Source organism: Mastacembelus armatus, chromosome 12 (genome assembly GCF_900324485.2).
Source record: "Mastacembelus armatus chromosome 12, fMasArm1.2, whole genome shotgun sequence".
In the NCBI taxonomy this organism is placed as follows: domain Eukaryota; kingdom Metazoa; phylum Chordata; class Actinopteri; order Synbranchiformes; family Mastacembelidae; genus Mastacembelus; species Mastacembelus armatus.
Window position 1 is genome coordinate 14,165,301 of NC_046644.1, and position 25,284 is coordinate 14,190,584.

Here is a 25,284-nt window from a genome sequence, read left to right on the forward strand (position 1 = left end):
CCGAGCCCTGATGTTGTGACTGGTGGCCACCGTTACCAGAATTACATTCCCGGCTTATGGCTTTGGAGCATGTCACTGTCACTCTGTCTACCCTTATCTTACATCTCTCAGCAAATGGGTGGCAGAGGTTCTGGTTGCTCTGAAGTGGCATGAGAATGTCAGGGTCATAGCGTGACCCATAGTAGACACCTGCTGAAATGTCAAATCCACATTCTCCAGCAGTCTTTAACATATAAGCATCATAGACTGGAGACATTGGCTTTGGATTTCATGTGAAAGTTTAAATCAACCAATCAAATGTGTGTATTGCATCTTTTTAATCTGGGATTAGGTTTTGTCAACTGACCAAGTAACTGCCAAAATTCTATATGTCTTGTGTTTTTGTCATGCCCTGGTGATGTGTGATCAGCACCAGATCTATTTGATGTCTGAGGTAAAGAATTACAGTTGGACACTGGCAGATTACAAAGGCACACGGACAGTTACAGAGCCGAAAGTCTGTAATGCTTTCAGCTAAAGCGGATGAGCTTATGAGATTTCAGCACCCACTCCACAACTGGCCCCAATGACAGCATTAAAGAGAGTGTTTTTTTTTTTTTTTTGGTGTTTGTTTGTTTTTGTTTTTTTACACCATAAATTTAACAAATGTCCCGATTGTGCCTGCTTCTTTCCTGTGTTGCTGTTCCTGGTGTTGGATATTGCAGCAAAGTCTCGCATACAAGAGGATGGCAGCTGTCTTCATGGAATCCAGATAAAAATAGCTTAGTCCAAACCAGCCCACCACCCCTGCCAACCCCACCCTGCTTCTCTGTTTTTGCCCCTCATCCCTTGCCCCCATTTAGTGGTGATTAGCTGCTCTTGAGCACATCTTGCTTTTCTGTACTGTAGCTGGTAGAACTGAGCATCAGCTCCTCTTATAAACATGCTACAATTTTCCCTAATGGATAATTTTGGCTCCACAGTTCATTCAAATCCAGTAATCTGCTAAACAGACATTGGAGACCATGCTCCCTCTGTGTCTTCTATCTAAACACTGTGTTGACTTGGTTGTGTAATACAGGTTACTTTTTTCATAGCCTCCCCCTATTTGGAGAATGACATCTGTAGGCAGCCAGTGGCCTCACTGTTGTGAAAACAGAGACATGTTTTTAATGTGCGTATATGTATATCTGAGCTGTAGTTATGCAGGTAAAAGATAGGAAAGTTGTAAAAAGTAGCCTTCAGTTTACATTTTGGGTAGTAACAATTGGAGGGATTGCCATGAAATTTGTTACAAATATCCATGATGCACAGAGTCATCCTCTGTGCATCATGGATATTTGTGACATTTTAGTGTCATTAATGTCACATTTTAGTGACATTAATGATACTCTGATTCTTACTCTAGTTACATTAATGAAGTTTACTTTTGACATTTTGATTGAAATGTCTCACACTATTGGATCGATTGCACTCCCAGATCCCTCAGGATGATTTCTACTCTGTCAAACCCTTAATTTTTCATCTGTCTCTATAATCAGGTTAACATTTCACTGTCCAGTACTTTGGTTTATGGCTAAATACCAGCAAAACTATTGACATTGTCATCATACTTGGCTATAATATGTATCTTTTTGTTTAATGCTGATTAGGAACAGTGAAGATGCTAATGTTCTAATTTAGACATATCCATCTTCATGCTTTGTTTTGATATGTAAAAGAATTTTATTTAACACATAACTGAACAATAAAAGGGGCTATTTTTTAAAAACAACCCCCTGCTTTTTCTGTAAACTTTGCATCATAATATTAAATATTAATATTTATTTCAAATGGTTTTGCAGTTACCCAAGACAATCCCAAGAGTATTGCAGCACAGTACTTGCACTCAATTCTCCCCATATTAGCACTGACACATTTTATTGCGTGCTATTTTTCACTTCTTTAACTGCTGTTACCCACTGCTGTGGGTACGGCTGCTATGAAGTTACAGGATATAAGGATATTATCAGCTAGCATGCCAGTATTTTTTGCTTAAGTATCAAGCATAGCTTCGAGCACTGTAGCAGCACTGACATGAACATAATGCATCTGAGATGTTATGTCATTAAGTCCAGCCCAACTTCACACCTTTTATTACTTACCTACCTCCATTCTCCTCTGTCTCTCTGTCTTTAACTTGCTCAGGGATTATGCAGTTCAGTGACATTACTTATCCTGATACTTCAAAGGAGCTTTATACTCAAAAGTTTTCATTTCAATCAAACTCCATTTAGTTTTTTGCACATAAGTATATCCAAAGTGTGGAAATGGAGCATGGAGTTCTTCCTTTTCTGTTTACATGTGACACAACATTAGTAGGTGCATGTAACAACAATTTTAACACTTACTTTGCATGTGAATGGATTACTGAGAATGGCCGTTAAGTCTAATCTCCTAGACTTGATCTTGGATGTGAGGCATTATCACAGATGTCAGGGGGAAGGCTTTGAGCATTACTAGAATTGTAAAGAGTTGCTGAAGTTTTTGAATTCCAAATATTAACACACCTACTCTGTTATGCTTATTCATATTCAGTCTGCTGCTCCTCACCTTTCATGATGACAGTCCTTCATTGCCGGCAGCACTTCAACAAGCTGCTGGCACTGCTGATGTGCACTTGAGCTTAGCCCTTTGCCTTAGCTACAAATGTGGCTTTTCTTTGTAAGTGTAAGAGCTGAGTCACAGCTGGTTTCCCAGCATCACCTCTGAATTTCCCACCCAGGTGAGCATTCTCTGCTGCTGTTGCACTGCAAACCAAATTGAGTTTAGGCTTTGGTGCCCAAACATTCTTCCTTGTTCATTGAAGATAATCAGACTTCGTGAGGTATTGTTTGACTGCAGGGGATTCTGATGTAAATTATGGCATGTTTTTTGAGAAGAAGACTATCATTAGTTCTTCAGTGTCCCTTTGAGGATATTCCAAGGTCTGCTCTTGAATCTCAGTGAACTTACTGTAGTCAATTGTCTTATTTTCTGAATCATGGGCTTTACCCATTTCATTAAGAATCTTAAACACTGCTGGCGTCAGCATGTCTTCTTTCCAATTACTGGGCACAAATCAATTTTCACCCAGTAAAGTTTTTATATATGTGTACTTCTAATATATATACATTTTTTAAACATTTATAAAACATTTTATAAATGCCTGTAATGAGACATTGAGTTTCTCAGTACCTATATATTCCGTTATAGTATACGACTTTTAACAGTTTTCGCCAAACTACCAGTCACTTCTTTTTTATATAGTAGGAAGGAAAAAACACATTTTATGTCCAGAACCCATTATTGCTGAGTCGATATGAACTTTTGTGCACTGCTCCCCTGCCACCCATGTTCTAGATTAGGGTGTGTTGTTGTGTAATGGTGCTATGAATGTTCTAAAATGTAAATGTGTCTATTTATTACCAGCAATTATAGCAACAATTATAATTTTTTACAATTTAGAAAGAATAAACACAAGACAATATGTATTCTTATAAATCACTTGTGATTGATTTAAAAAGCATGGTTTAATTTAGCATTTTAAGCATAATAAAGTCACTAGTTACAACCTAGAGACCTTTAAAAATGTGTGCCTTGGTAGAAATTCCTATTAGCTAGAACTCAATGTCTTTTTGTTGGAGCTTGTTGTTATATAGAGGTGTTACACATCACACAGTGGTGTGGAATGAGAAGACATGACAGTCCACACTCATGAATTTTACTTAAGCAAATGGATGTCAAAGAATGTTTCACACGTTGTCCTGACTGTAATAAATCACAGTGAAATGTTTGGATGTTTCTGAACATTTTCATAACTCAGAAAACCATGTGACAAACTCAGAAGGGAGGGTTTAATCAGCCAAGATAAGCAGAGAGTGCACACCCGTACCTGGGAAATGCTGCATAGGCACATCCACACAGCTGCCACTATAAAAAAAAAATCAGTACAACCTCAGTAAAATAATCTGGCACTTATTCTAAACATTTTTTATTTTTTAATCAATTTTATACTTGCCCTCATCCAAAAGCATTTTCTATTTTTTTACGGTGAGAAAGAGAAATTAGAGTAGCTATAAAACAAAAGCAGGCTCAGCCCTATGTTTTATTAATGTGAGTGAAGACATTAATATTCGCAGAAATGAATTATGGACAAGACAGGCACAGGTCAGGCAAAGTGTTCATTTTAATTTCTCATAAAGTATTTGAGATTATCATTGTGTAAAGGCTTTCCCTCAGGAGCTGCTTGTGATGTCTGGGTTTATTACAAAAGCCTTTGGAAGAGTGTGGGAGGTGTGGGATCCAACTACATGACATACTGTAATTACACTGCTGGCAATTAAAGGTTGCCTCTAAGTACCCCTGTCCCAGCTTGTGGGATGTTCATTGTTTAATGGCTATCATTAATTCAAATGAAAATTACACCTACATTAACTGTATAGTGAGCATGTATTTTTCTTATGCAGGGTCCGGCTGTCCAGATGTAGTTCTGATGAACATGTAGTTTAAACACCAGTCTCTTACATAACAGTAAAGGTTGCGAAGTGAGTGCCTGGATTAAGTGCAACAATGATTCATTTGCTTTGCTGCATTATTACATTTAAATTAAAGTTACATAATATTGTCTGCAGGGTATATACAGGCCTTAAAGTCTTAAAAAGCATTAAGTTAATAAAGATCTTAGAGGTATTAAAAAGTCTTATGTCTTAGTTTAAATGTAGTTCATAAAAGTCTTAAATATTTTCTCTTGCCGTAGTGGGATTGTTGAGTGGATTGAGGTTGCAGGAGGATGTTCAATTCACCACCATCAGGCATATAGTTAGCAGTTTCACTACTTGTAATGTCAGTAGCTTGTCATCTCATGATGACAAGTATTGATTTAGTAAAAATTTAATTTGCCTGCCCATTTTCTGCCCCTTATCCACATCTAGGTTGTGGTAATTTCATTAATTATACTGTTAGAAAGTATTTTTTCTGCTGGCAAAAATCGAAAAATCATCTCTACTGGTTTACTGATTTCTTCTTGTAAAACAGGGAAATTAAATGGGATTTTATAAAGTTTTAAAAATGTAACTTTGTGAGCTCTGCAAAAGCAGGAAATGTAAAGGTGACTCAAGAGCAAGTTGAAAATAAAGGTAGATGGTGATATTAGGTGTTCCAACCTACAAGTTTATTTTGCGGTCGATCTTGATAAAGATAGAAATCTTATTGAGTAAAAACAGCTGAGCCAAATATCGCTGGGTCAGTGGCAAATAAGCCCCTGTATTGTCCCAGAGATGACAGAGTATGATAGAGAGCTATTGCAACGTTAACATTGCCACCACTGCACTATAAATAATAACGTCTGGTGCCAAAGGTACAGCGGTGCAGTAATTATCTGGTATTACAAATGGGGACAGGTGGATGTATGGGAGACACTGCAACATACTTGCGGACTCTGAGCCATGTAAATATAGCAGTGAATGTGCAGCTCAGGAATGTGACAAGGATAGTGCAGACAGCAAAAGCTACAGGTCAGGCCAGAAGCCCAACAAGTAGACATATGCATGTTATGTTACATGACTCACAATTACTCATTAAGACAAACTGTAGTATGACTTTAAATAAAGTAGACTGCCTCACATGACTTTAAATAAAGCAGACTTCATTCTGCTTTATTTTAGTTTTCATTTAATCTATGAATACCTAAGCTTCCCTTAAAATATGATTCAGTATTAAGCCATTACCTATATGTGCTTAATGCAGTAACTTTTATGAACCAAGTAATGAACAGAGAATTAACAGAACCAGTAGAGCTCTGTGCAAACCTTTGAGAACTCTGTATGGGGAAAAAAACACTGCTCTGCTGTCATTGCTTTTCTGCATGCCTATGCAACCTGATGCATTGCAGTTACTTGATTCCCATTCATATATTTTGATGTATTTGACCCATTGATTGTATGTTGGTCTGATACAAACCTTTCTAAACCACATACTTTCTCATATTACTATATACTGTAAATATACAGAAAAGGTTCACACTGACTTTAGTGCACAGGCATAAAATCTCGTGTGGGTCTTCAGTAGTTTTCCCCCTGTCAGATCAACATGCTCTCAACAAAAGGAGGCATATATAGAGCAGTAACATCCCTTCAAATGAAAGCAATAGAAATCTCTTGACTGACTGAGGCATACAATTCATCATGTACTTAGCAGTGTATTATGAAGGCTTTCAAGATTTTTTTTTGTGCAGATTGAATGAACACACAGCTAAAGATTTCTGGAGAAAAGAAACACCCCGAGGGCGCAAATGTTGGGACCAAACTGTTAGATGCGTACATTATAGAAGGAGATGTGCTATGTATCTACCAGATACAGCAACGGAAACTGGTTTCACGTTGGATATTCAGCTCAAATCAGTGAAGTGCACTATTGATTAAAAACATACACCTCTCTAAAAGTGTGCATATGGGTTACAATACTTCTTACAGTGATTATAAACAGTATGACTTTTCCTCAGAATTTAAAAAGACTATAAACAAGGATGTTATCTTGGGAAACATGTTTTTCTAAGGCACCTCAGTATAATCACTGTATATCTCCACATTTAAGCTAAAAAATGGGACAACAACAGATAATATGTACACATTTTATTTATTCATGAAAAAGACCTTTTTGTATTTTTTCAGGGGTTGTTTCCCCAGTCTTGTGCATTTTCACAGTTTAAAATATGCCAGAGCTGACCCATTTTCAAGTTTCTATGTAAAGTCAAAACTGAACAAAAGAACACACGTTGCTTTGAATATTCCAGTTACTGTATTTCCAGAAAACAAACCAAACAAAATGAGAAACACAGATGGTCACTCATATTATCTTATGTGCTACGTCAGGGTTTGTATTTAATTCTGTTATTTAATTTCTGAAGTAAAGGGAACAAGGAGGTGGACTGATTTACAGAATACTAACTTTTCTTTTTAATTTCATAGTACTCATGGTAAGAGATAGGAAATGAAGGCAGGTGGTCCTGAGTGTGGACTTGGGATGTTTTGTTGGTTTAAGTAGAAGGATGTCTCATGGGGGTGAAGTGACTAATGCAAAGATCTGAAGCAACAAAGGTAGCAGCCCTCAGAAGAACAGTAATGGTGTGGGTTTAGGAGAGGAGGTATTTGTTTGCTTGGCACCACGCTACAATCAGGAAGCTCTACAAAAATAATTTTCTACGTGGCTATATTTTGCGTTTGTGCTGTTTTTCCAGAAATACATTTAGCAAAATACAATTATTGATTAAAACAGGTCTTTTATTAAGTGCCAGATTTCTAGAATTCACATCCCAACAGTCATTAACTGTGTCCTAGTTTTGGCTTTATCCAATTTTGGCACTTTTTCCCCTTCATATAGCAAACAAACATTGCATGTTTTTTTTTTTTTTTCCCTGTGACTTAGTTAAAGTTATACATCAATCATCTTTCTGTGGTATTAACATAAAATGCACACAAATAACACAATCTTGACTGATTCAGACATAAAGAGAAAAAAGTTAGTGCTCTTTTCTTACACTATAGCGTTAAATGCTGTTGATAGTTGACAGGCACCCACTCAGTCAACTCAATTCTTTAGTTTCCTTTACACACCCTAACAACCCAAGCAATACCTATATCACTTCCTGTTTGTTAGTCAACAGGTGTATTTGTGCATATGGTTTTGTTGCATGTGCACGTGTTCAGATGCTCCACATTGCAAGGCTGATAAATGAATTCACGCTGCCAATGTGAAACCGCTGTGACAGTCAGATACCATGCCAGGTCTACTCCTTTCCTCTCAGGGTGCTCGTGTGTGTGTGCATTTGTGAGGGCAAGCTCTGTCCCTGTCTTATGACAAGGATGTAACCTTCCCTGTGTTTGTGGGAGAGAGAGAAAGAGTCATGACTCAACAACAGCAGGAGAACATCAGTAAAACTCCTCATCCTGGCTAAATCCCTCCAATGGGATTTAACATGCACACTCACACGTTAACAGTGCAGGCCACTGCCTGTTTAATTACATTACATGTAGTCCAGCTTGAGTACTATCCACAGTGTCCATAGGTCGTCACAAGACATTAAGAGGCAGTCCATGTTATAAAAATGGGCCCAGAACATGTGCTACTGTTTTCTTTGCAGCCCTCAAAACAAAGCACCAAATTGAAATAACTTGTGGTTGACATCCACATCTACTGATCTTGTTACAAATCCACATAAATTTAAGCTGGCTTTAATGTCTGAAGGCTTTCGTTTTTGAACAGTGAACAATGCATTTTAGGACTCTTGATGGCTTCTCTCACGTAAACCCTTTGTCGCCGACCTTTCCCTTACGGCCACGATCAAACATCACCCATGACTCCAACTGGCCCTTGTGTTGCACAGCATTGCTCAGCACACTCCAGTCCATGTAGGGCATTTAAGTGTGTCACTGCAGACCTAATTATGACAGCAGTTCCTATCTAGCCTCTTAATTCTCTTCTCCCGTCACCATGAAGCCCTGTGACTTGGCCTGGAACAGAGGCTATCATAGAAGTATCAGTCTGGCCATGTATGGGCTCAGAATGTAATCATACTATTAAAGAGATTGCCGTCATGGCACCAATGGTTTTGATCTTTGAGCTCTAGTTCAGCTGGACAATATTTCACTTACATTAGTTTAAATAACGCCTTTAGCCAGCTAATTCTTCAAAAACTAGAATGTAATTCTACTGAGCTAGAATACCACTGTATTATCAGAAATGCTTTCTTTCTTTCTGAGGCTTAGATGAGAAAATTAATCAAATTGTAATATCTTTATGCTAAATATGAAACTACAGCACATTTAATATAAAGCCTGTAAAACCCTCTGGGAATACCACAATATGTTGTTTTTACACTTTGGCTTTTGTACAGATTATGTAATATCGATATACAGACATGTATATGTGCAGAATATACACAGAGATATAATGTGTTAAATAGTTAGCTTTGGATGTGATAGCAGGTATATTTGGTTATCTTTGAAGTGATGGGAATAACAGCTCTTTTTGAATGAGGTCGGATCTTGTGGCTTTTTCCTTTCCAAAAGTGGGAGAAAATAGGCCCTAACATAACATCACAATATATTGAGACAGAGCCAGGCGAGCTGTTTCCCAGTTCTTAGTCTTTATGCTAAGCTGTGTCTAGCTTATTTAACAGACATGTGAGAGTGGTAATGTTGTAATCTAACCCTCAGCAAGAAAGCAAATGTGAATTTACCCCAAAATATCAAACATTTCCATTGAGGTCTTGGCAGAAATGTCAGCCAAAACTAATACTGCGTTAAATCACACAATAATTTTCTTTTCTAATAGTTGAATATAGGGAATTAATATGTTCGCTAAATAGTAAGGAGATGCTTATATACTGAAACAGTAATATCTCACAGATCTTTGTCAAATACATGAGCAGAACAGACTGCGTTCAAATTACTTTAGGTGGATTCAAAGCACAGGAACTGGGTGAGCACATTGAATTTGCAACCTGGCCAATGATAGAATAATGTCTTATAGAGCCCATGAACACATTTTTTAAAACGTAAGTGTATACAAATAACTTTGTTTACACTTAAACATAACCATATTTTGGCTTCACTTGTTAAGTTCTAAAACAACCCTGAGGTCAATTTCAGTTTCCCTCTCTCTGCTTTTAAGATCAAAAGATTAACATTTAAAAGGGGTATTATGTCAAATAAAGTTGTATTCATCTGTACAGAGCTGCAAGAGTAACATATATTTGCTGCTAGTGAGATCAAAGACAGCCCCACATTTCTGCAGCGAGAGCTACAACTGCCAAAGCAGAGAAGTGGGTCATCTATATGCCAACGGAGCAGTTGGGTTCAAACTTGCATGCCTCCTGCTCTGCTTTTCAGCCTCAACAACAGACACAAAGCAAGAAAAAAAGAAGAGGGGGAGGCATGGGAGAGGAAAGGAGGCAATGGGAGGGAAAAATAACGTAGATGAAGATTACACATGACCGAGGACAAGGGGCAGAAAACAGAAAACACTACTAAGACAAGACACAGCACAGTTTTGATTGTAATCTTAAAGAAATAAATTTGATGTTACTGTTTTAAGGGAAGGCAACACAAATGCATAAAGGATTGTTAGTCCAGTGTAGAAAAGACAAAAAGAGGATTACACACAGCAGATATCCTGCTGTTTTTATTCTCTAGTTATTAAAAATGTATTTCCCATGTCTGTGGCTGCTTATTAATAAAAGTATTGACTGTTGAAAGCAAACACTTATTTACTATGGCAAGAAACAGTAGGTAAGACAGGATGGATGAAAAAAGAGAAGGGAAGGAAGTGAAATGGGGCCCTGAGATGGAGTGATACAGAAAAAGAAAAACTTTGATGTTGAATGCTACAACTGCCACTAAACAGAATAAAGTGAATGAAATGAGACTGAGGAGTGCTTGAATACCTTTTGCTCAAGTTGTAATTGCAGAAATAATTTACTGTGTTGAGTGTTACTGACAAGGGTTGGCTTTATCACTGGTTTCTGTATGTCCATCTGCACAGACCATCTCTTCAGTTTTATTATTTCCTTGAAACACAAATATTTAGCCTGTATGTGTAGTTGTATCTACACATAATGATGGTAGACAATACCTGTCAGGTAAATACAATTTAAGAGAAAAACCTAGATTTTAGGCCCAGTACTTCTATGGTATTGTTCCTGTCCTAAACCCACACATGCCAGCACCAACAGTCTGGAAAAGATGGGACAAATAAGCAAATACTGCATTGCACTTTGTTTAAGGCTCAAAAGTTTGCAGTGGAAAGTGATGTAAACTTAAGGCAGCATGGATTGAATGTCTTGCATGTTTTTAAAAAAGTACTAAAATCTAATGTCACTCATGTGAAGGACATGACGACAACAACAACAACAGACAAAATTAATCCCAACTATAAATAAAAACACCACTGGTATTTATACATGTTTGTGCATATCTGTGTTGTGTAGCATGTGTGCAGACATGGTTGTAAATACTCTAATACACCCACATTCACAAACCTCGTATTGCTTGGCCCAAACAGCCAACATATATTAAAAAAAAAAAAAAAAAAAAACACACATTCTCTTGTTTTTCATTTTTGTAATGACTTAATTTAGCACAGTGAGATCCAGCCCATTTGAAGGTAGAATGGTTGCAGTTTGTTCACTCCAGGTTTAAAAGTATGTTCAGCTAGCCCCCACCTCAAAGCAACAGCTGGTCTTTTTCTCAGAGCTGGTTTAATTTTTCTCTGCCTGTTTTGCTTTCTGATAGTCATTTTAAAATGAGGAAAAAAAAGAAAATTAATATCAAAGAAGGGTTAAAGCAGTGAGCGCTGGTGAAGAGCAGGAACAAAAGAGAGGGAACAAATTAGATGATACTTTTAAGGTATCCAAGGCCAGTCTGGTCAGTGAAACAGGTCAATATTTGGGTGGGATGACCACAACAGGGTCACCATTCTTTGGCCGCCACATCAGCACCTGGGCATTGTTGGCGTTGGGCTTGACCATGGCATTAGGGGGGATGGGCTCATTCTTGCCCAGGATCTGAGGCTGTTCCTGGGCAGTGGGCTCGTCCAGAACAGCCCTGTGACCCAGAGGCTTGTCTGGGTCCACGTTGATGTGAAGCCTCATCCTCCAACGGATTGTTTGCAGGACGAAGGTCTCTGAGGTGGCCTGGTTGATGGCCACAAGCCAGGTTGTAAAGCTCTGGTCACGGTGGATGCTGCTAAGCTGAGGCACATTGCTGTCGCTGACCGGCACTCCCCAGGTTACACTGGGGTAGAAGTTGTCGTTCATACTAACAGTGAATTTGTTGTCTTTTTTGGTGGGCCCCACAACAGTCCAGGTCTCTGTGGTGTTGCCATACCATGGGTAGTTGACACCATCTGAGTCACTGATGGCCTGAATCTTACCGTCGCGGAGGTCAGGAAGCTCCCAACTTGACCTGGAAGGTGAAAGGAATCACAGAGGACGAATTTATTAGCAATGAGCTTCAGGCACAATTGAAGTTTATTACAATTTGACTTTTTTCCTATGGTTTTCTTCATATCTGTGGGTTATGATAATGTTGTATTTACCATTGTTGCTTCAATAGTGCATGAAAAAAGTTTAGCAGATTATTGGAACCATTTTCTTTGGACATAAAACCGGATGTGAGCACATGTGACATAGTGCCTGTGCAATAATGTGTAGTAATGCCTAAATACACATTAAACGTATATGGAAGTAGACAATCACCTGTGGTGAAAGTTTATAACTAGCAGTTTAGGTCATAATTTTACTATTTTTCTTTTCCAAATAATAGATTTTTTTACCTGTTTGACGTCCTTATAGTTATGTCAACATTCTTATTGATGATTAAAAAAATCATGGATAAAACTATATTAATTGTAAACTATATTAAGTTGTACCAAACCAAAATCCTGAAAGATCAACTTTGGCATAATGAACGAAAGCAAAGGCTTACTTGTTTAAAATGTCTCCTTTCTAATTGTTTCTCTATAAATAGCTGAGAATTTGCATCTCAATAGTGAGACGAGTCTCTCTCTCGATGTGTGTAACCACACATGACAGATGCAAGAGGTTTACACAAATCCTCACAGCTGGATCTTTTCAGAAGTTTTCAAACTGCTTAGAGAATCGACAGTACAACAATAAAATATTGCACCACGCACAGCAGGCGACACTGAACGACATAAGTCACTTGGTGCTTTGAGTCTACCCGCCTATCGATTTTCTGCCTGCAGAGGGAAAAAGATTACTTTTCACATTCGCTGAGGCCAAGGATCAGCACAACAGTGGAGATAAGTGTGATTACCAACCACATGACTTTCTGTCTGGCTGGCCTGGCTTCACATTATGATTTATGTATTCACCCAGGGGGTGAGATTAGCATGTCAGGCATGATAATGGCTGACCCGTGTGTGCGAGTGCGCAGGCATACTCATGTGTGCCCATATGTACATTTCTGTTCTAAAAAATCACTTAATCCTCTCAACTGATGCCTCCAAAACAATTTGCAGCAATTCTCCATCAGACAACTCCAATATTAAAAATATTTCAACACTGAATATCTGCATCTGGATATCTGTGGAAAACATATCTTTTTTTTCTAAACACCGGATTCGATCTACATCTTTTTAAGCTTTTTAACCATCCAAACACTAAACTGCCTAAACACAGGGTTGTTTGACAGTTAAACCGAGACCTGGTGCTTTACATGGATTGTATAAGCTGTAAAACTGTCTAAGAAAAAAAAAAAAAGTACTTTAACGGTGATCATAAAAAGCATGTAGCAGTGGTGGGGTGGCAAGCACAATCACACGAAGCAGTGCAGACTACACACAGGTGCAATGTGGGGTTGTCCACTAGCTGAGGAACTATGAGCCTGACTGGGTAAAACATTGCGACACTGTGACTCACTTCCTGTTTGTTTCTTCATTGTCTGCATTGCCACAGCCAAGTAGTCTGCAAAAAGTGTTACAAGTGTTGGTGACAGGGATGTTAAAAACAGTTCATTTTCTTTCAAAAGGAAGAATATTCAGCTGTCTTCATTGTGTCACTTATTCTGTATGTTGCATCCACCCTAGCACAGTGGTTTCCAAACCTACTCGCACGCCACGAGGTACATAGTAAGATGACAAAGTAGCTCAGTTTATTAAAAAAATAGAACTTATGATCTGGTTTAAAATATAGCTAAAACCATTGGACAAATTGTGACAAAAATGTCCAAATGTTTGCATGTAGCTAGAGGGAAAAAAATATATCTTTATTTTCAGTAGAAAGTAGCTAAAGGCTTCCTGAAAAGTTAATATTAAACTTTTACAAAAGATAACTATTATGGTCAGCAAACGGGAGGAAAGTCTATGAATGTGTCCCAGAATCCAGAACACATCAACCAAAGCCAAAAGAGAATTGATTTACATTACCACCCTGTCCAATTAGAGCATGCTGAGACTTTATTACCATCAAAGAAACTACTTAGTAGGAGAGTATCAGCAGTGAGAGCAGACTCATCTCTTGCATCCTAAGAGTGACTTCAAAAATGAACATCAGATCAGATGGCCTTGATTTGCCTGTGAAGTTCTGACATTATCTGCCTTTGTTGGGGGAAAAAAGTTAAATAACCTTAATAATGTAATATTAAAGTCAACAAGAACATATAACAATGAATAATTATTTGGCTATAAATAAAATGACCTGGCTTCCATCAGCCAATTATGTTACATGATGACCTTTTAACTGAGGTCAGGTCATCAGTTAGGTGCCCTACTGGAGTTGCAGTTTGCAGAGGCCCTCAGCGGGAGAAATGTTCTTTTATTATTTCGCTGAGAAAATAATAAAGAGGAACATAAGCTGCAGGTAAGTGGATTTTGCAGTGGTGTTATATCCATATTTGTTGGTGTATTATACAAGACGAAGTGAGCATGTACATTTCTAATTATTTGTACTTCTTTTGTTGCTGATCGAAAAGGATGTTCCAGTCAACCACAGTGACGTCGGGAAATGGTCAACAGAAAGTTGCTGTTATGAAGAGTTCTACAACAACTCAGTTCAATCCCATCCACTAATAGGTAAGATCCATACTACTCTGTGGTGTTTAATAGGTGCCAACAGAACACACACACAACAGAGAGCAATTAGACTGGGTGGGGTACAGTGATGTAGTATGATGCAGTTTGTATTGACACTGTTATATTCTGTTTGAGTATAGGCTACTATAATTCAGTAGGTTGTGCTGTTTCTTATGATGGTGTGTGCTCTTTTAAAATGTCCTGTCCTTCTAAAGGTCTCTGCACAGCCCTGCTATCTGCTCATTTATCTACTGTGAGCCCAGTCAAGTACAATCTACATCTTAGGTGTTAGTGACTCTTCACAGGTTAATGTTCTGGCTTTCTGCTTTTTGTATATTGTACCTCAAAGCTGTACATTTGTGAATGTCCTCGATTCTCCATATTACAAGTTACAACACTCATCGGGATGAATAACAATAATGATGAAATAATGTTGGAATTTACCTTCAGCATTATAATAGTCATTTAAAACAATTAAGTAAAAGTCAAGTCATAATACAACACAAAGTGAATGTAAATATAAATGCAGTTCACAATAAGACGTTGATCACACTTAACTTGACCAGTGTGATGGAGGGTTCACTCAGTTTCTCACTGTCTCGTTTTCTCTTTCACACATGCTCTCACACATATGTGGGGCCATACTGGGGTGAGGGGGTTGGGAGGGGACTGGGTCTCTAATCTTAGATGTGCAGCACTCAGACATCCTCTGCTGCAGTGTCTACAGATAATGCATATTCTGGGTACATGTCAGCTTGTGTTTGCCCACTACATGATATCGAATGAATGCTACGGTACTTGTCTAACATTTGTGCCAATATCCCACAAAACTGAAACAGAAGGGTACAGAATGTTTACAGTGAGCATATACTATGACTACATTTATACATGTTTGTCTTGGTAATAACCACTGATGGAAAATAACTGTATTGACAAGTGGAAAGATCTGAAAGGTCAGAGTAGTTATTTTCCATCACAGTGTCCTGACTCTCATATTTGTGTGGTTCTGAAGTACTCTGTAGCCTGCAGCCATGCAGCCACATAAAATAAGACCATATAATGCAGACAGCTGAGCTCCTGATTGAATATTAACTCAATAACATGCTCTCATTTTGCAGTGGTCTGCCTAAATTATTACAAATTTTGGATTTTTAGATATCAAGTGTATTTCATTCATACGTTTTAACATATTTCTCATAATGCCTGGTGAGTCCCAGGAAAAGAACTCAATACAAGCTCTAACACAAACCACGGTCAAAGACTGAACTCAAAAACGAACCCATGATACTCACATCCCTTTGTTTCCATAAGTATTGTAGAACTCCATATGATTACACGCTTGAATCCAGCCGATGGTCCATGTCTCTTGACCGGCCACTGGTGGCACCAGGACTTGGGCGTGAGCTCTGAAGTGCGGTGTCCGGTAGCGCAGGACCACGTTGGACGACTCGTCGATGATGGTGGGGTTGGAATCGATACAGGTTTTCACCTCCAGGACGATGATACTGTCTCGGAAACTCTTAGGCTTACACCAGATACTCTGGAGACAGCCCATTTCATTAAATAGCAACACAATCCACAACAACGTCCAGAGGTCTGGGGGAGAAGAAAGACGCATGGAAACAGCAAGAAAATCACCACTGTTGGATCCACATCATCTTTTCCTCCGAAAAATTTTTACCAGGATAAAAAAAAAAAAGTTTATTTATAGCAGACAGTCTCATAAAAAAACATGCATCGTTGACGAAAAACTACTTTCCGAAAAGAAGAAGGCAGGCTTAGAAAAACTTTGTATTTGTAGAGCGCATGCTTTCCGGTGCGTAACTCCACTTCACCAAACAAGCGCGGGTACAATAACCATCCTTATCCGTGCATCCATGTTTTCATGCTGTCAAGTCGGTGCCTTTTAAATGGTGAGGTCGAAAAAGACTTCACCCTTTGGCATGCATCCATAATGTGCGCGTTAACGGTTCGGGTTATTTATGAACTAAATAATTAGCTACCAAAAAATACTAATATTACACCTTGACGCCACATCTCGTTTGTCTGGTTGTTTATTTTATTGTTATAATTCTTGGGCTATAACCTTAGTTACATCTCCTGCTATGACCAGCTGCTGATAAATCATCATAGTCTATTTGAAAAATGTTAAGCCGAACAGTTAAACGACAAATGGTAACTATAGCTCAGATGTGACGCTCATAGGAGAAAAAAAAGGAGCTGCCTGGCAATTTAATCCGCAACAGCTTTAGTTCATCCCAATAAAAAAAGTGTAGTTTAACGATTTACGACCGTTACTGGTCGATTTTTACATTTGCGGATTAAAGGTTCGTGCAGAGCAATTGCAGGAATTGTGATCTATTTTTAGTCCTCCAAAAAAAAACAACATGCAAAAAGAAGTCTACCTATAAAACAGTTTCACTGGGATCCTCCGGTGTCTTCAGCGCGGCGAGATCCTGGAGGAATTCTGAGTGGACGGGGGCGCACACAGTCTTCGGTCAGAGAGGGAATTCCGTTATCTGTTTCCCACCTGCCTTTCCTCTATTGCTGCAAATTATTTCACAGAGAGAGGTAGCACTTCCACCGGCACTGAAATCTAGTCGAGTTTCCGAGGGACCGCTGCAACATTCAAAGGACGCCACCGGGTCAACTTTAGCACCCATCTCAGCGGATCCATTCTAAAATTTAAAACTAAATAAAAACATAAAGGCTCTTAGCAACGCCAGCTGTCACATAGTGCAGTCGTGTGTGTGTGATGGGATGCTGTTCAGCCTAAATTCCTGCACAAGCTGTCATTTCTCTGTGCACGTCCCATCGCTACCAAGGCAGGTTCACCCGCTACGCATCGGTCTATTTCAGCTGCCTCGGAAGAAGCTTTATAAGGAGCTTTGAAATGATACTTCCGCCCTGCAGCGCGGGCACGCTGGGAAATGTAGGCATATGGCTTTTTAGTATGAAAACATTAATGTCTGCCAGCCCACGTTTTAAACTTATATATAATATTAAAAAAGATGTACATATTTAAATCCCCAAGAAACAGATAGTGTCAAGGGGTGAGTACTTTTCCTGACTTAGCCCACAAAGAACTAAAACGATCCCTGTTTAACTGTTCATAGTTGACAATTATAAAATAGGCTAATGATAAATTAACATTATAGGCCATATAATGCTATGTATAAACAAGTAGGCTAGGTCAACAGATTTCACTTATGACTTGCATGTTGTAAATTGGCCTCAGTTACCTATAAAACTCCATCCATCCATCCAGCCTTCTATCCACTAAGCACATATTTTAAGTTTCCTTTATCCACGTACTCTTCTGTTTATTTTATTTTGTTTGGTAGCGCGAAAATCCACCTTCTGTCTCCATAAACTGACAGCATGGGGGAGACGCTCCCGGGTCCTGCCGCTGTCTATTTAAGTACCTTGGAGAACTCCGCTCCACAGCCGAGCGCACAGCGGATGTTGAATCGGGATTGTGCGTAAACTACGTCAATATCTGCACGGAAGAACCAAATGCTGCACTGACCGGGCTGCCTTGTCTTCAATATTAGTATGCTGGTTTCATTTTTAGGTTTTTTTTCTGAATCGTTTCATACTCGAATCTCGTTTCCTCGCTGCCAGAAAGATGTCATGGAGACTGTAGGGGCGATTACAGAGGTGCTGTGCGTTTCTTAGCCATTCACCCTTCGCCTGGTAAGATCACAAAGCCCTGTCTTGCATATTTCTTTCATTTTCGACACGGGGCTTGTTTTTCATAGCAGCACACGCAGTTAAACACCTGTTAGCTCTGTAGTTGAGCAGTGGCGTAACAAGATGCTCCTGTTGTTATTTTATCTCCATGCTAGATCAGGTTTCACTGGATTGGCCGAGGTTAATGCTATTCAATACACTCTCTGCCTGCATGATATAAACAGCATGGCCATCGCACATTCCACTGAGTCTAAATATATCTGTTAGGGCCACAGGAGGGGAAGCACTGGTGTAGGGGGTTTATCCTGGGACATTTCGCTGCCGTGGTGAACTCGCACCATTATCTATCCGGAGATTGATAATCGTTATTGTACCCACAGAGAAGAACTTGGCCCTGTCAATCATGCCCTCAAATTACAATGTGAGATCCAGGGCGCGGGAGAGAAACAGCGTCCTGAGCAGACCTGAGTTCATGTCCCTGAACTATCAGCCCGTCCGCGGCAGCAGCGGCCCTGAGAGCCGAGGCAGCGCAAAGCGACGGGGTCAAATTAAGCACCAAACAAGCCAGCAGAGCGAAGAACCTACCGATAGTGGCAGCAAGGACAGGAGAGAGGCCACTAAAATGCCAGAGGAAGACTGTATGCAGCTGAACCCCTCATTCAAGGGAATTGCAATGAACTCCCTCCTCGCCATTGACATCTGTCTGTCCAAGCGCATGGGGGTTTGCGCCTACACATCGTCCTCCTGGGGAGGCTGCCGCTCCATGGTCGCCCTGCTAGCGCTCACAGGGCACGGCATCACGTGGATCATTGGCACTATCGTGTGTCTCACACGGAGTAACACTTTGGCTGGACAAGAGGTCTTGGTCAACCTGCTGCTTGGTAAATGCCACACCACATTGCACCAACCTGTCCAAAACATGCCGTTCATACCTAAAATGCACCACATGCGCCATGACTGTGTATATGAAAAGGTTCACACAAAAGGCCAAATCTCGAATGACCCGCATCTACAATCTTCTTTTTTACTTTTATTCTGCATGAAACTGTTGACATTCACATTTTATATGTCAGAAGTTCCGTGAATTAGTGTTCAGCTATACAATCTGATACAAAATGGGCCTTAATCATTATTTTAAATGAGACAGAAATGGGACAGAGAAATGGGCCACAAGTGTCACAAAAATGGTGATAAAATAGCCTTGTTTCTATCATGAAGACCAGACAAAACTGACATAATGAATAAAAAATTCTTAAGTAGCTGGAAGAACTTCAAATAAATAGCTTCAATGTAAACTGTATGAGTAATCCTCAAACTACATGTGGAACCCCCCACCCCTCTGCCCATGCACTGGCCCTTTCTGCTCAGCTCACAGTCTTACTGTTAATATTAACCTACAAAATAAAATCTTTTTGGTGTGTATATAACACTATTTTAGTGCAGCGCTGTTTGACCAATTATTGATGCAAAAGCAGCACAAATGTCCTGGCTGTAGCTACATTGTGTGTGCAATTGAAAATCTCTGGATTCAGGACACTGTTGTGTTGTGTTTGGGACAATGTTCAGTCCCAGATGCTTGTTCGTTATTTGTGAGTTCAGGAGTGTTTGTAGTCTGTTGAGGTCTGGAGAAAATCTGGGAGCATTATTAACAGTGGGTGGAGAATTTAAATTTATTGTTTATTTAATTTCTGTTTTGTTTTCATCTGGCAGAAAAGTAATCAGCCAAGACTGGTCAAATTCAGTTCGGTGCAGAGCAGATTTTGTCCCATATAATGTTTTGAAAATACTCTAGTCACATAATGTCTGGGACTGTTTTCAATATTACTAAGCATGTTGGAAACTCCAAAAGCAGACCTTGACTGTGCAGAGAATGTCCCCACCCTTATCAACTGCAGTGTGAGCCCAGTTTTGGTGTTTTCTGGTTTCTTCATGTGTGTTACTTAGTCCCTCCACTGACCTAATTAATTTCTCAAAAAGTCAAAGTTTACCTAAAATAGGCAGCTCCATTCATAGTGTAAGAAAAATATAAATAACTGGTACAATGTTTCAGAGATTAAAATGTTGCTAAAATAACCAATGGTCCATTTGCACTTACTAGTCAAACTATGCATGAAGGAGGCCCTTCAGGTTACATTATACTATTATACTATACTGCTAATTATATTATATATGTATGCAATTATCATTGCAACAATATCATTAACATTACTACCACCAGTTGAAATGGATAAGTGAAGCAGAGTTTAGTGGGTTTTTAATGCCCAGCATTTTGCCTTTCAGTTTAGTTGAAGCCTACATGGATGATAACTAACAACCATACACGATTTGGCCACGCTCACACAGTTATTGACTTGATGGTACTGCTCTTACCAGTTGGCTTGGTTGGGAAAATGGGTTGACATCTGGACCCAATTCAAATGCCACAGACTGAGAAAGTGAGAGTGTAGTAATGTCAGTAGATAAGCCTTGCTTTTAAAGCTGTAATAAGCCAACTACTTACCTCATTGGTGTAAGATTATGTACTAGTATCTAACAACAGCAGGGGGCTTCATTAATTTTTCATTACGCTTGATCGAACAAATAGTTCAGCATTTAGCAGTATATTTAAAGTGGCTTAACTGTGTACACATTTTTGGTTCCTGTTGGCTGTTCAGCATTATTGCAATAACTAAAGAATCTGTATTATATTATATTATTTTATTAATGTTATATTAAAATGGATCACTTTGCTTACTTGTGAAAGGAATTGCTTATATTGACAAACTCATAGAGTATTATCACTTAAGTCTGCAGTATCCCTCAGTTGATCTTGTTTTGGTTGTTTGGCTCACAAGTTTATAGTTATGGTCATTCTTACCAGCATCATTTTCCCACAGCAGACAGCTGTTTTCAGCACAAAAGCTCTTAAACCGTATAGTTTGCTCCTGCCCAGCAACTAAGTGCAATAACACATCTTTGGTATTTTCAGCACAAACTCTATGCAAGTTCATCCAAGTAATTAATTTGTGGACCACTGTGGGTCAGTTATAATCAGTAATAGACTAAGCACTCTATTACTGATGCTTCACTGGGAAAAAATATTAAATTATTTTCATTTTCAAACTAACAGGTCCCCTCTGAACAGTAAATCTGTGTGCAGCACCCAGGATCTGACTACAGATGGAGGTTGTTTGGCTGATCAAAACTAACATTCATTTATGTGATCAATAAGTGGGTGCTGGCTGACTGGGGACTGACTTCAAACGTGTTATTACATTGTGCTGACTGCAATCATGCAGGACCAACCTGACAGGGTAAGAACACTGAAAAACTCTTTTCTGTCAGTCTCCACTGATAGTACCCACTGAAAAACAGAAGTACTGAAAATGAAGTAACACCACAGTACAGCGTTTCTTGAGGGAAATCATCGATGTTACTTTAGTCTGCTATTGCTTACAGCTGTTATGATGACATGTCATTGCTTGGCTAACCTGTGGTCTCTCCATTTTTAAACTCTGGACCGCAACAAGGCACCATGGGGCTGCACCACTTTTATTGTCCGTGCTTTTTATTTATTTATTTATTTTTTACAAACCTGCCCACATCTTCATTGTTCCTTTAGTATTTTCAGTGACAGCACCTCACTTTAATTGAAGTAAAAATAATAGCACCATTAGGACAGTGAATGGGTAAGTAGGACAGCATAACTAGTATGTCATATATCTGACAGTTGTTAACATAGGCTTGGTTTAATGTGTGCAAAGATGGCAGACTGACAGAAGTTAAAGATGGAGATGGCAGGGATATTTCTGGGAGTGCTATAGAGCTATAAAGGCCATCTGCTACTGTCTGGTATGTGGATTCAAAACAAATGCTGCTTTTTATTGTATGTCTTATTGGTTTTCCATTCTTAGTCACCAGGGTGTATCTTTACATATACTATTTCTCATTTCTTTGAGTCATCATCACACTGTAAGTTCAGATAAGGCACAGTGTGCCACTACGGCTCTAAATAAAATTATTTGTAAATGATTAAGTTATGGCATCAGCATTGTTCTGGCATTCATTGATTACAGATTTCTACACAAATGGGAGTAGTCCTGACAAATTCTAATTAGTCCTACACATTAAGAATGATGCATTTACTCTGTTTTGATGACTTCACTGTCCTCCTGAAATTTTAGTTACCATTTAATGTGATACATTCACCTCTAACATTGCTACTCTATCTGAGGATGAAAATCACTGTATTAACTTCACACAGCTGATGTTTAAAATGTGAATTATTACTTTTGAAGTGGGATAGCAGAACACTCCATTTGAAGGTGTCACAAAGGAACATTACACAGATTTAGTACATGTGAATTTAGGGAAAATTAGACTAAAATATTAAAAAAATAGTCACTAGTGCATATCTATGGATTGTCCTGGTGGTGAGTAACTATAGATTTACTAAGTACAAGTCGTCACAAACCTTTGGCCTTCATAATCTAACTCTCTTTTTTGTGACAGCCCTCATCCTTGATGTCATGACTGTGGCTGGAGTCCAGAGACTAGTGAAGCGCAGAGGACCCTGGGAGATGACGCCAGGCTTCCTGGACTACGTCGCCATGGACGTCTACTCCTTCCCCGCTGCCCATGCCAGCCGGGCTGCCATGGTCTCCAAGTTCCTGCTATCCCACCTGGTATTGGCTGTGCCACTTCGCATCCTGTTGGTGCTGTGGGCCTTTCTGGTGGGCATATCTCGGGTGCTCCTGGGGAAACACCACCTAACTGATATGGTGTGTGGCTTTGCACTAGGCATGCTCCACTTCAGCTTGATAGAGAATGTGTGGCTCTCATCAAGCACCTGCCAGACTCTTATTTCCATAAGCACATTCAGCTGGAGTCCCTTTTTCTGAGCTTTTGATATAACGCTATGCTGGCAGACAAGGTTTAGCAGATACATTTATCATGCAATGTGAGGAACTTAGGTGGGTCTTTAGAGATTTTGGAAGGGTTGGATATTGTTATTGCAGGATATAACAAGAAACACAATATTTGTATGCAGATGCTGTTTTGCATGTAACTTACAAAGACATGCAGGTCACAAGAACTTAAATCTTTATAATGCAAATCCCTGTATCTTAAGTCAGGTTTAATACAAACCTTTACTGCTGCATTATTTTAACTAAGGAAGCAAACTGACAACGATTTGGTGAAATTTGTCGTGTAAGGGGTAAAGTCTGTGATTTTCCTTAAAGAAAACTGTGTTTTTGTTTTGTCAGTTTATATTTTTGATTCGCACACATTACTAAAGCCGGTACCATTCATCTATATCTGAAGCTCCTTCCTATTCAATAAATTTCTTTCGAGTCTGTGTGCCTCTCCCTCTTATTTCCGTTTACTAGTCACTCCCCTCTTTTTCCTGTTTTTGCGGTTGTTTTTTTTTTCTTTTCATTTGTACTTTCATTTTGAAATAGTGAAATATTTACACCATGTTGAACACTAAACAGCAATACTGGATGTAACACTAGTGATTATTCTTTTGATATTTCACATTGTTTCTAATAGGCATAACTATCATGTCGGTAAAGTTCTGAAGGGATGTTGTTATTTTTGCTATATGTTTAGCAAATATGAATTTATTCTTGTGGATGACAGATGTCACATGTGCACAGAATTTAATATTTTTCTTGGAGGTTCAAATATCATTTTCTTCCAGGAATTATCTATGCTTTAATGAGTTTACATTTTTTTTTTGATAAGAGATAAGTCTCTTCAGCTGTTTGAGTAGAGGCTGCTGCACATTAGCCTAACAGATTTTTACGGTCTGTGACTAAGACTGATTCCACGCTCTACTACACAACTAAGGTGTGTACAGTAATGTGTACAGTAATTGTGTTCTTTTTTTGAATATCTTTAATATTTGAATGAATACGTTAGCAACATCGTTTTTGTGGCAAAAACCTTTCACTGCATTGGTTTGACATGTAAATAGGGTTTGTATACATTACTTCAGTTTGTTCTGCATCATGTTTTTACTTTCTCCCATCTTTCTAATAAAATGAGGCTGTCTCTTAGTAAAATGTCTCTACAAGGCATTGTAAATACTTTAAATTAACTTAAAAGTGGGTGAATCTTTTTGCAAACTGCCATGAAACATTATAAATGATGTTTATTGTCTAGCTGGATCTATGAGGAAGCTTAGCTGTCTTGTTAAAAAGCAGCTTTCAACAAGAAATTGTTTTGATTGCATCAAACATAACATTGGATGCATCACATGTTGCTCAGTTTGGTCAGCAAAATAATACAGAAGTGTGGTATGTTGAAACCTCACACATGGTCATTATACTCTTCCTGCAATTCTCTAAAAGTGAGAACTAGCATCCATGGGACTTTTGACTTTGCTCATACTGCTTCCTTCCAGTTCAGTCCATTTCTGAATTTGAACTAAATTATATAAATATGTACTGCTCATTGCACACAAAGCTGCTTTATGTCCTGCCATTAATCCAAAAAAATGTGAGGACTATGCCACTATTTGCATCAAGAGTGCCATGAGAGTTCTCTGCTGCAGAATGCAATGTTGGGTTTGACATAAAGCTTCTGTGGCTTGTTACTGATGCCTATGTCATCTACATATGTCTGTTAATCTCTGTTAACTGCATCATTTCAATTTCAGACTGAGTTCTTTTCCTAAGATTCGACCCTGCCAGCAAAGATTCATGCACTGCTGCAATGTAATTAGTCAGACTTAATGTTCTGTGCCCTTACAATACTTGTCAGTACTTTCCTGTCACACTACTCTTACCACAGACAATCTGACAGGAAATCGCAATATGCAATGGCGTGTACTCTGAAACAGTTCAAATAGAAGAACAGAAACTGCTTTAAACATACTTTCTGGCAGCTCAAACATCTTTCAACAGTCATATGTTTAGCCTGGTTATGTATAAACTGTTGCAGATCAGAACAAGTTAACAAATATTCAAGATATTTCCATCTTCTTTTCTTTAATCAAGCAGTATGTACAGTTGAAAC

At 38.9% G+C, this 25,284-nt stretch overlaps 2 protein-coding genes across 6 annotated transcripts; one reads left to right on the forward strand and one right to left on the reverse strand.

Annotated features, from left to right (window-relative positions):
* Positions 1–6,614: 6,614 nt before the first annotated feature.
* On the reverse strand, positions 6,615–18,996 carry fam78ab (family with sequence similarity 78 member Ab). Of its 4 annotated transcripts, none has more exons than XM_026297009.2 (4): positions 18,868–18,996; positions 15,882–16,185; positions 13,439–13,483; positions 6,615–11,960 (listed from the first exon to the last, which is right to left on the reverse strand). In XM_026297009.2, the coding sequence occupies exons 2-4, from the start codon at positions 16,142–16,144 to the stop codon at positions 11,435–11,437; spliced, it is 834 nt and encodes a 277-aa protein (XP_026152794.1). In that variant the 5' UTR covers positions 16,145–16,185; positions 18,868–18,996; the 3' UTR covers positions 6,615–11,434. The 4 variants fall into 4 exon arrangements, with proteins under 4 accessions (XP_026152794.1, XP_026152793.1, XP_026152790.1 ...); XM_026297008.2 differs by lacking the exon at positions 18,868–18,996 and adding an exon at positions 16,995–17,438; XM_026297005.2 differs by lacking the exon at positions 18,868–18,996 and having other exon boundaries at positions 15,882–17,437.
* Positions 17,533–23,620, forward strand: LOC113124330 (inactive phospholipid phosphatase 7-like). Of its 2 annotated transcripts, XM_026297010.2 has the most exons (3): positions 17,533–18,285; positions 18,663–19,163; positions 22,774–23,620. In XM_026297010.2, exons 2-3 carry the CDS (start codon positions 18,686–18,688, stop codon positions 23,160–23,162), a joined length of 867 nt encoding a protein of 288 aa, XP_026152795.1. In that variant the 5' UTR covers positions 17,533–18,285; positions 18,663–18,685; the 3' UTR covers positions 23,163–23,620. The 2 variants fall into 2 exon arrangements, with proteins under 2 accessions (XP_026152795.1, XP_033181357.1); XM_033325466.1 differs by having other exon boundaries at positions 17,533–19,163.
* The last annotated feature ends 1,664 nt before the right edge of the window (positions 23,621–25,284 follow it).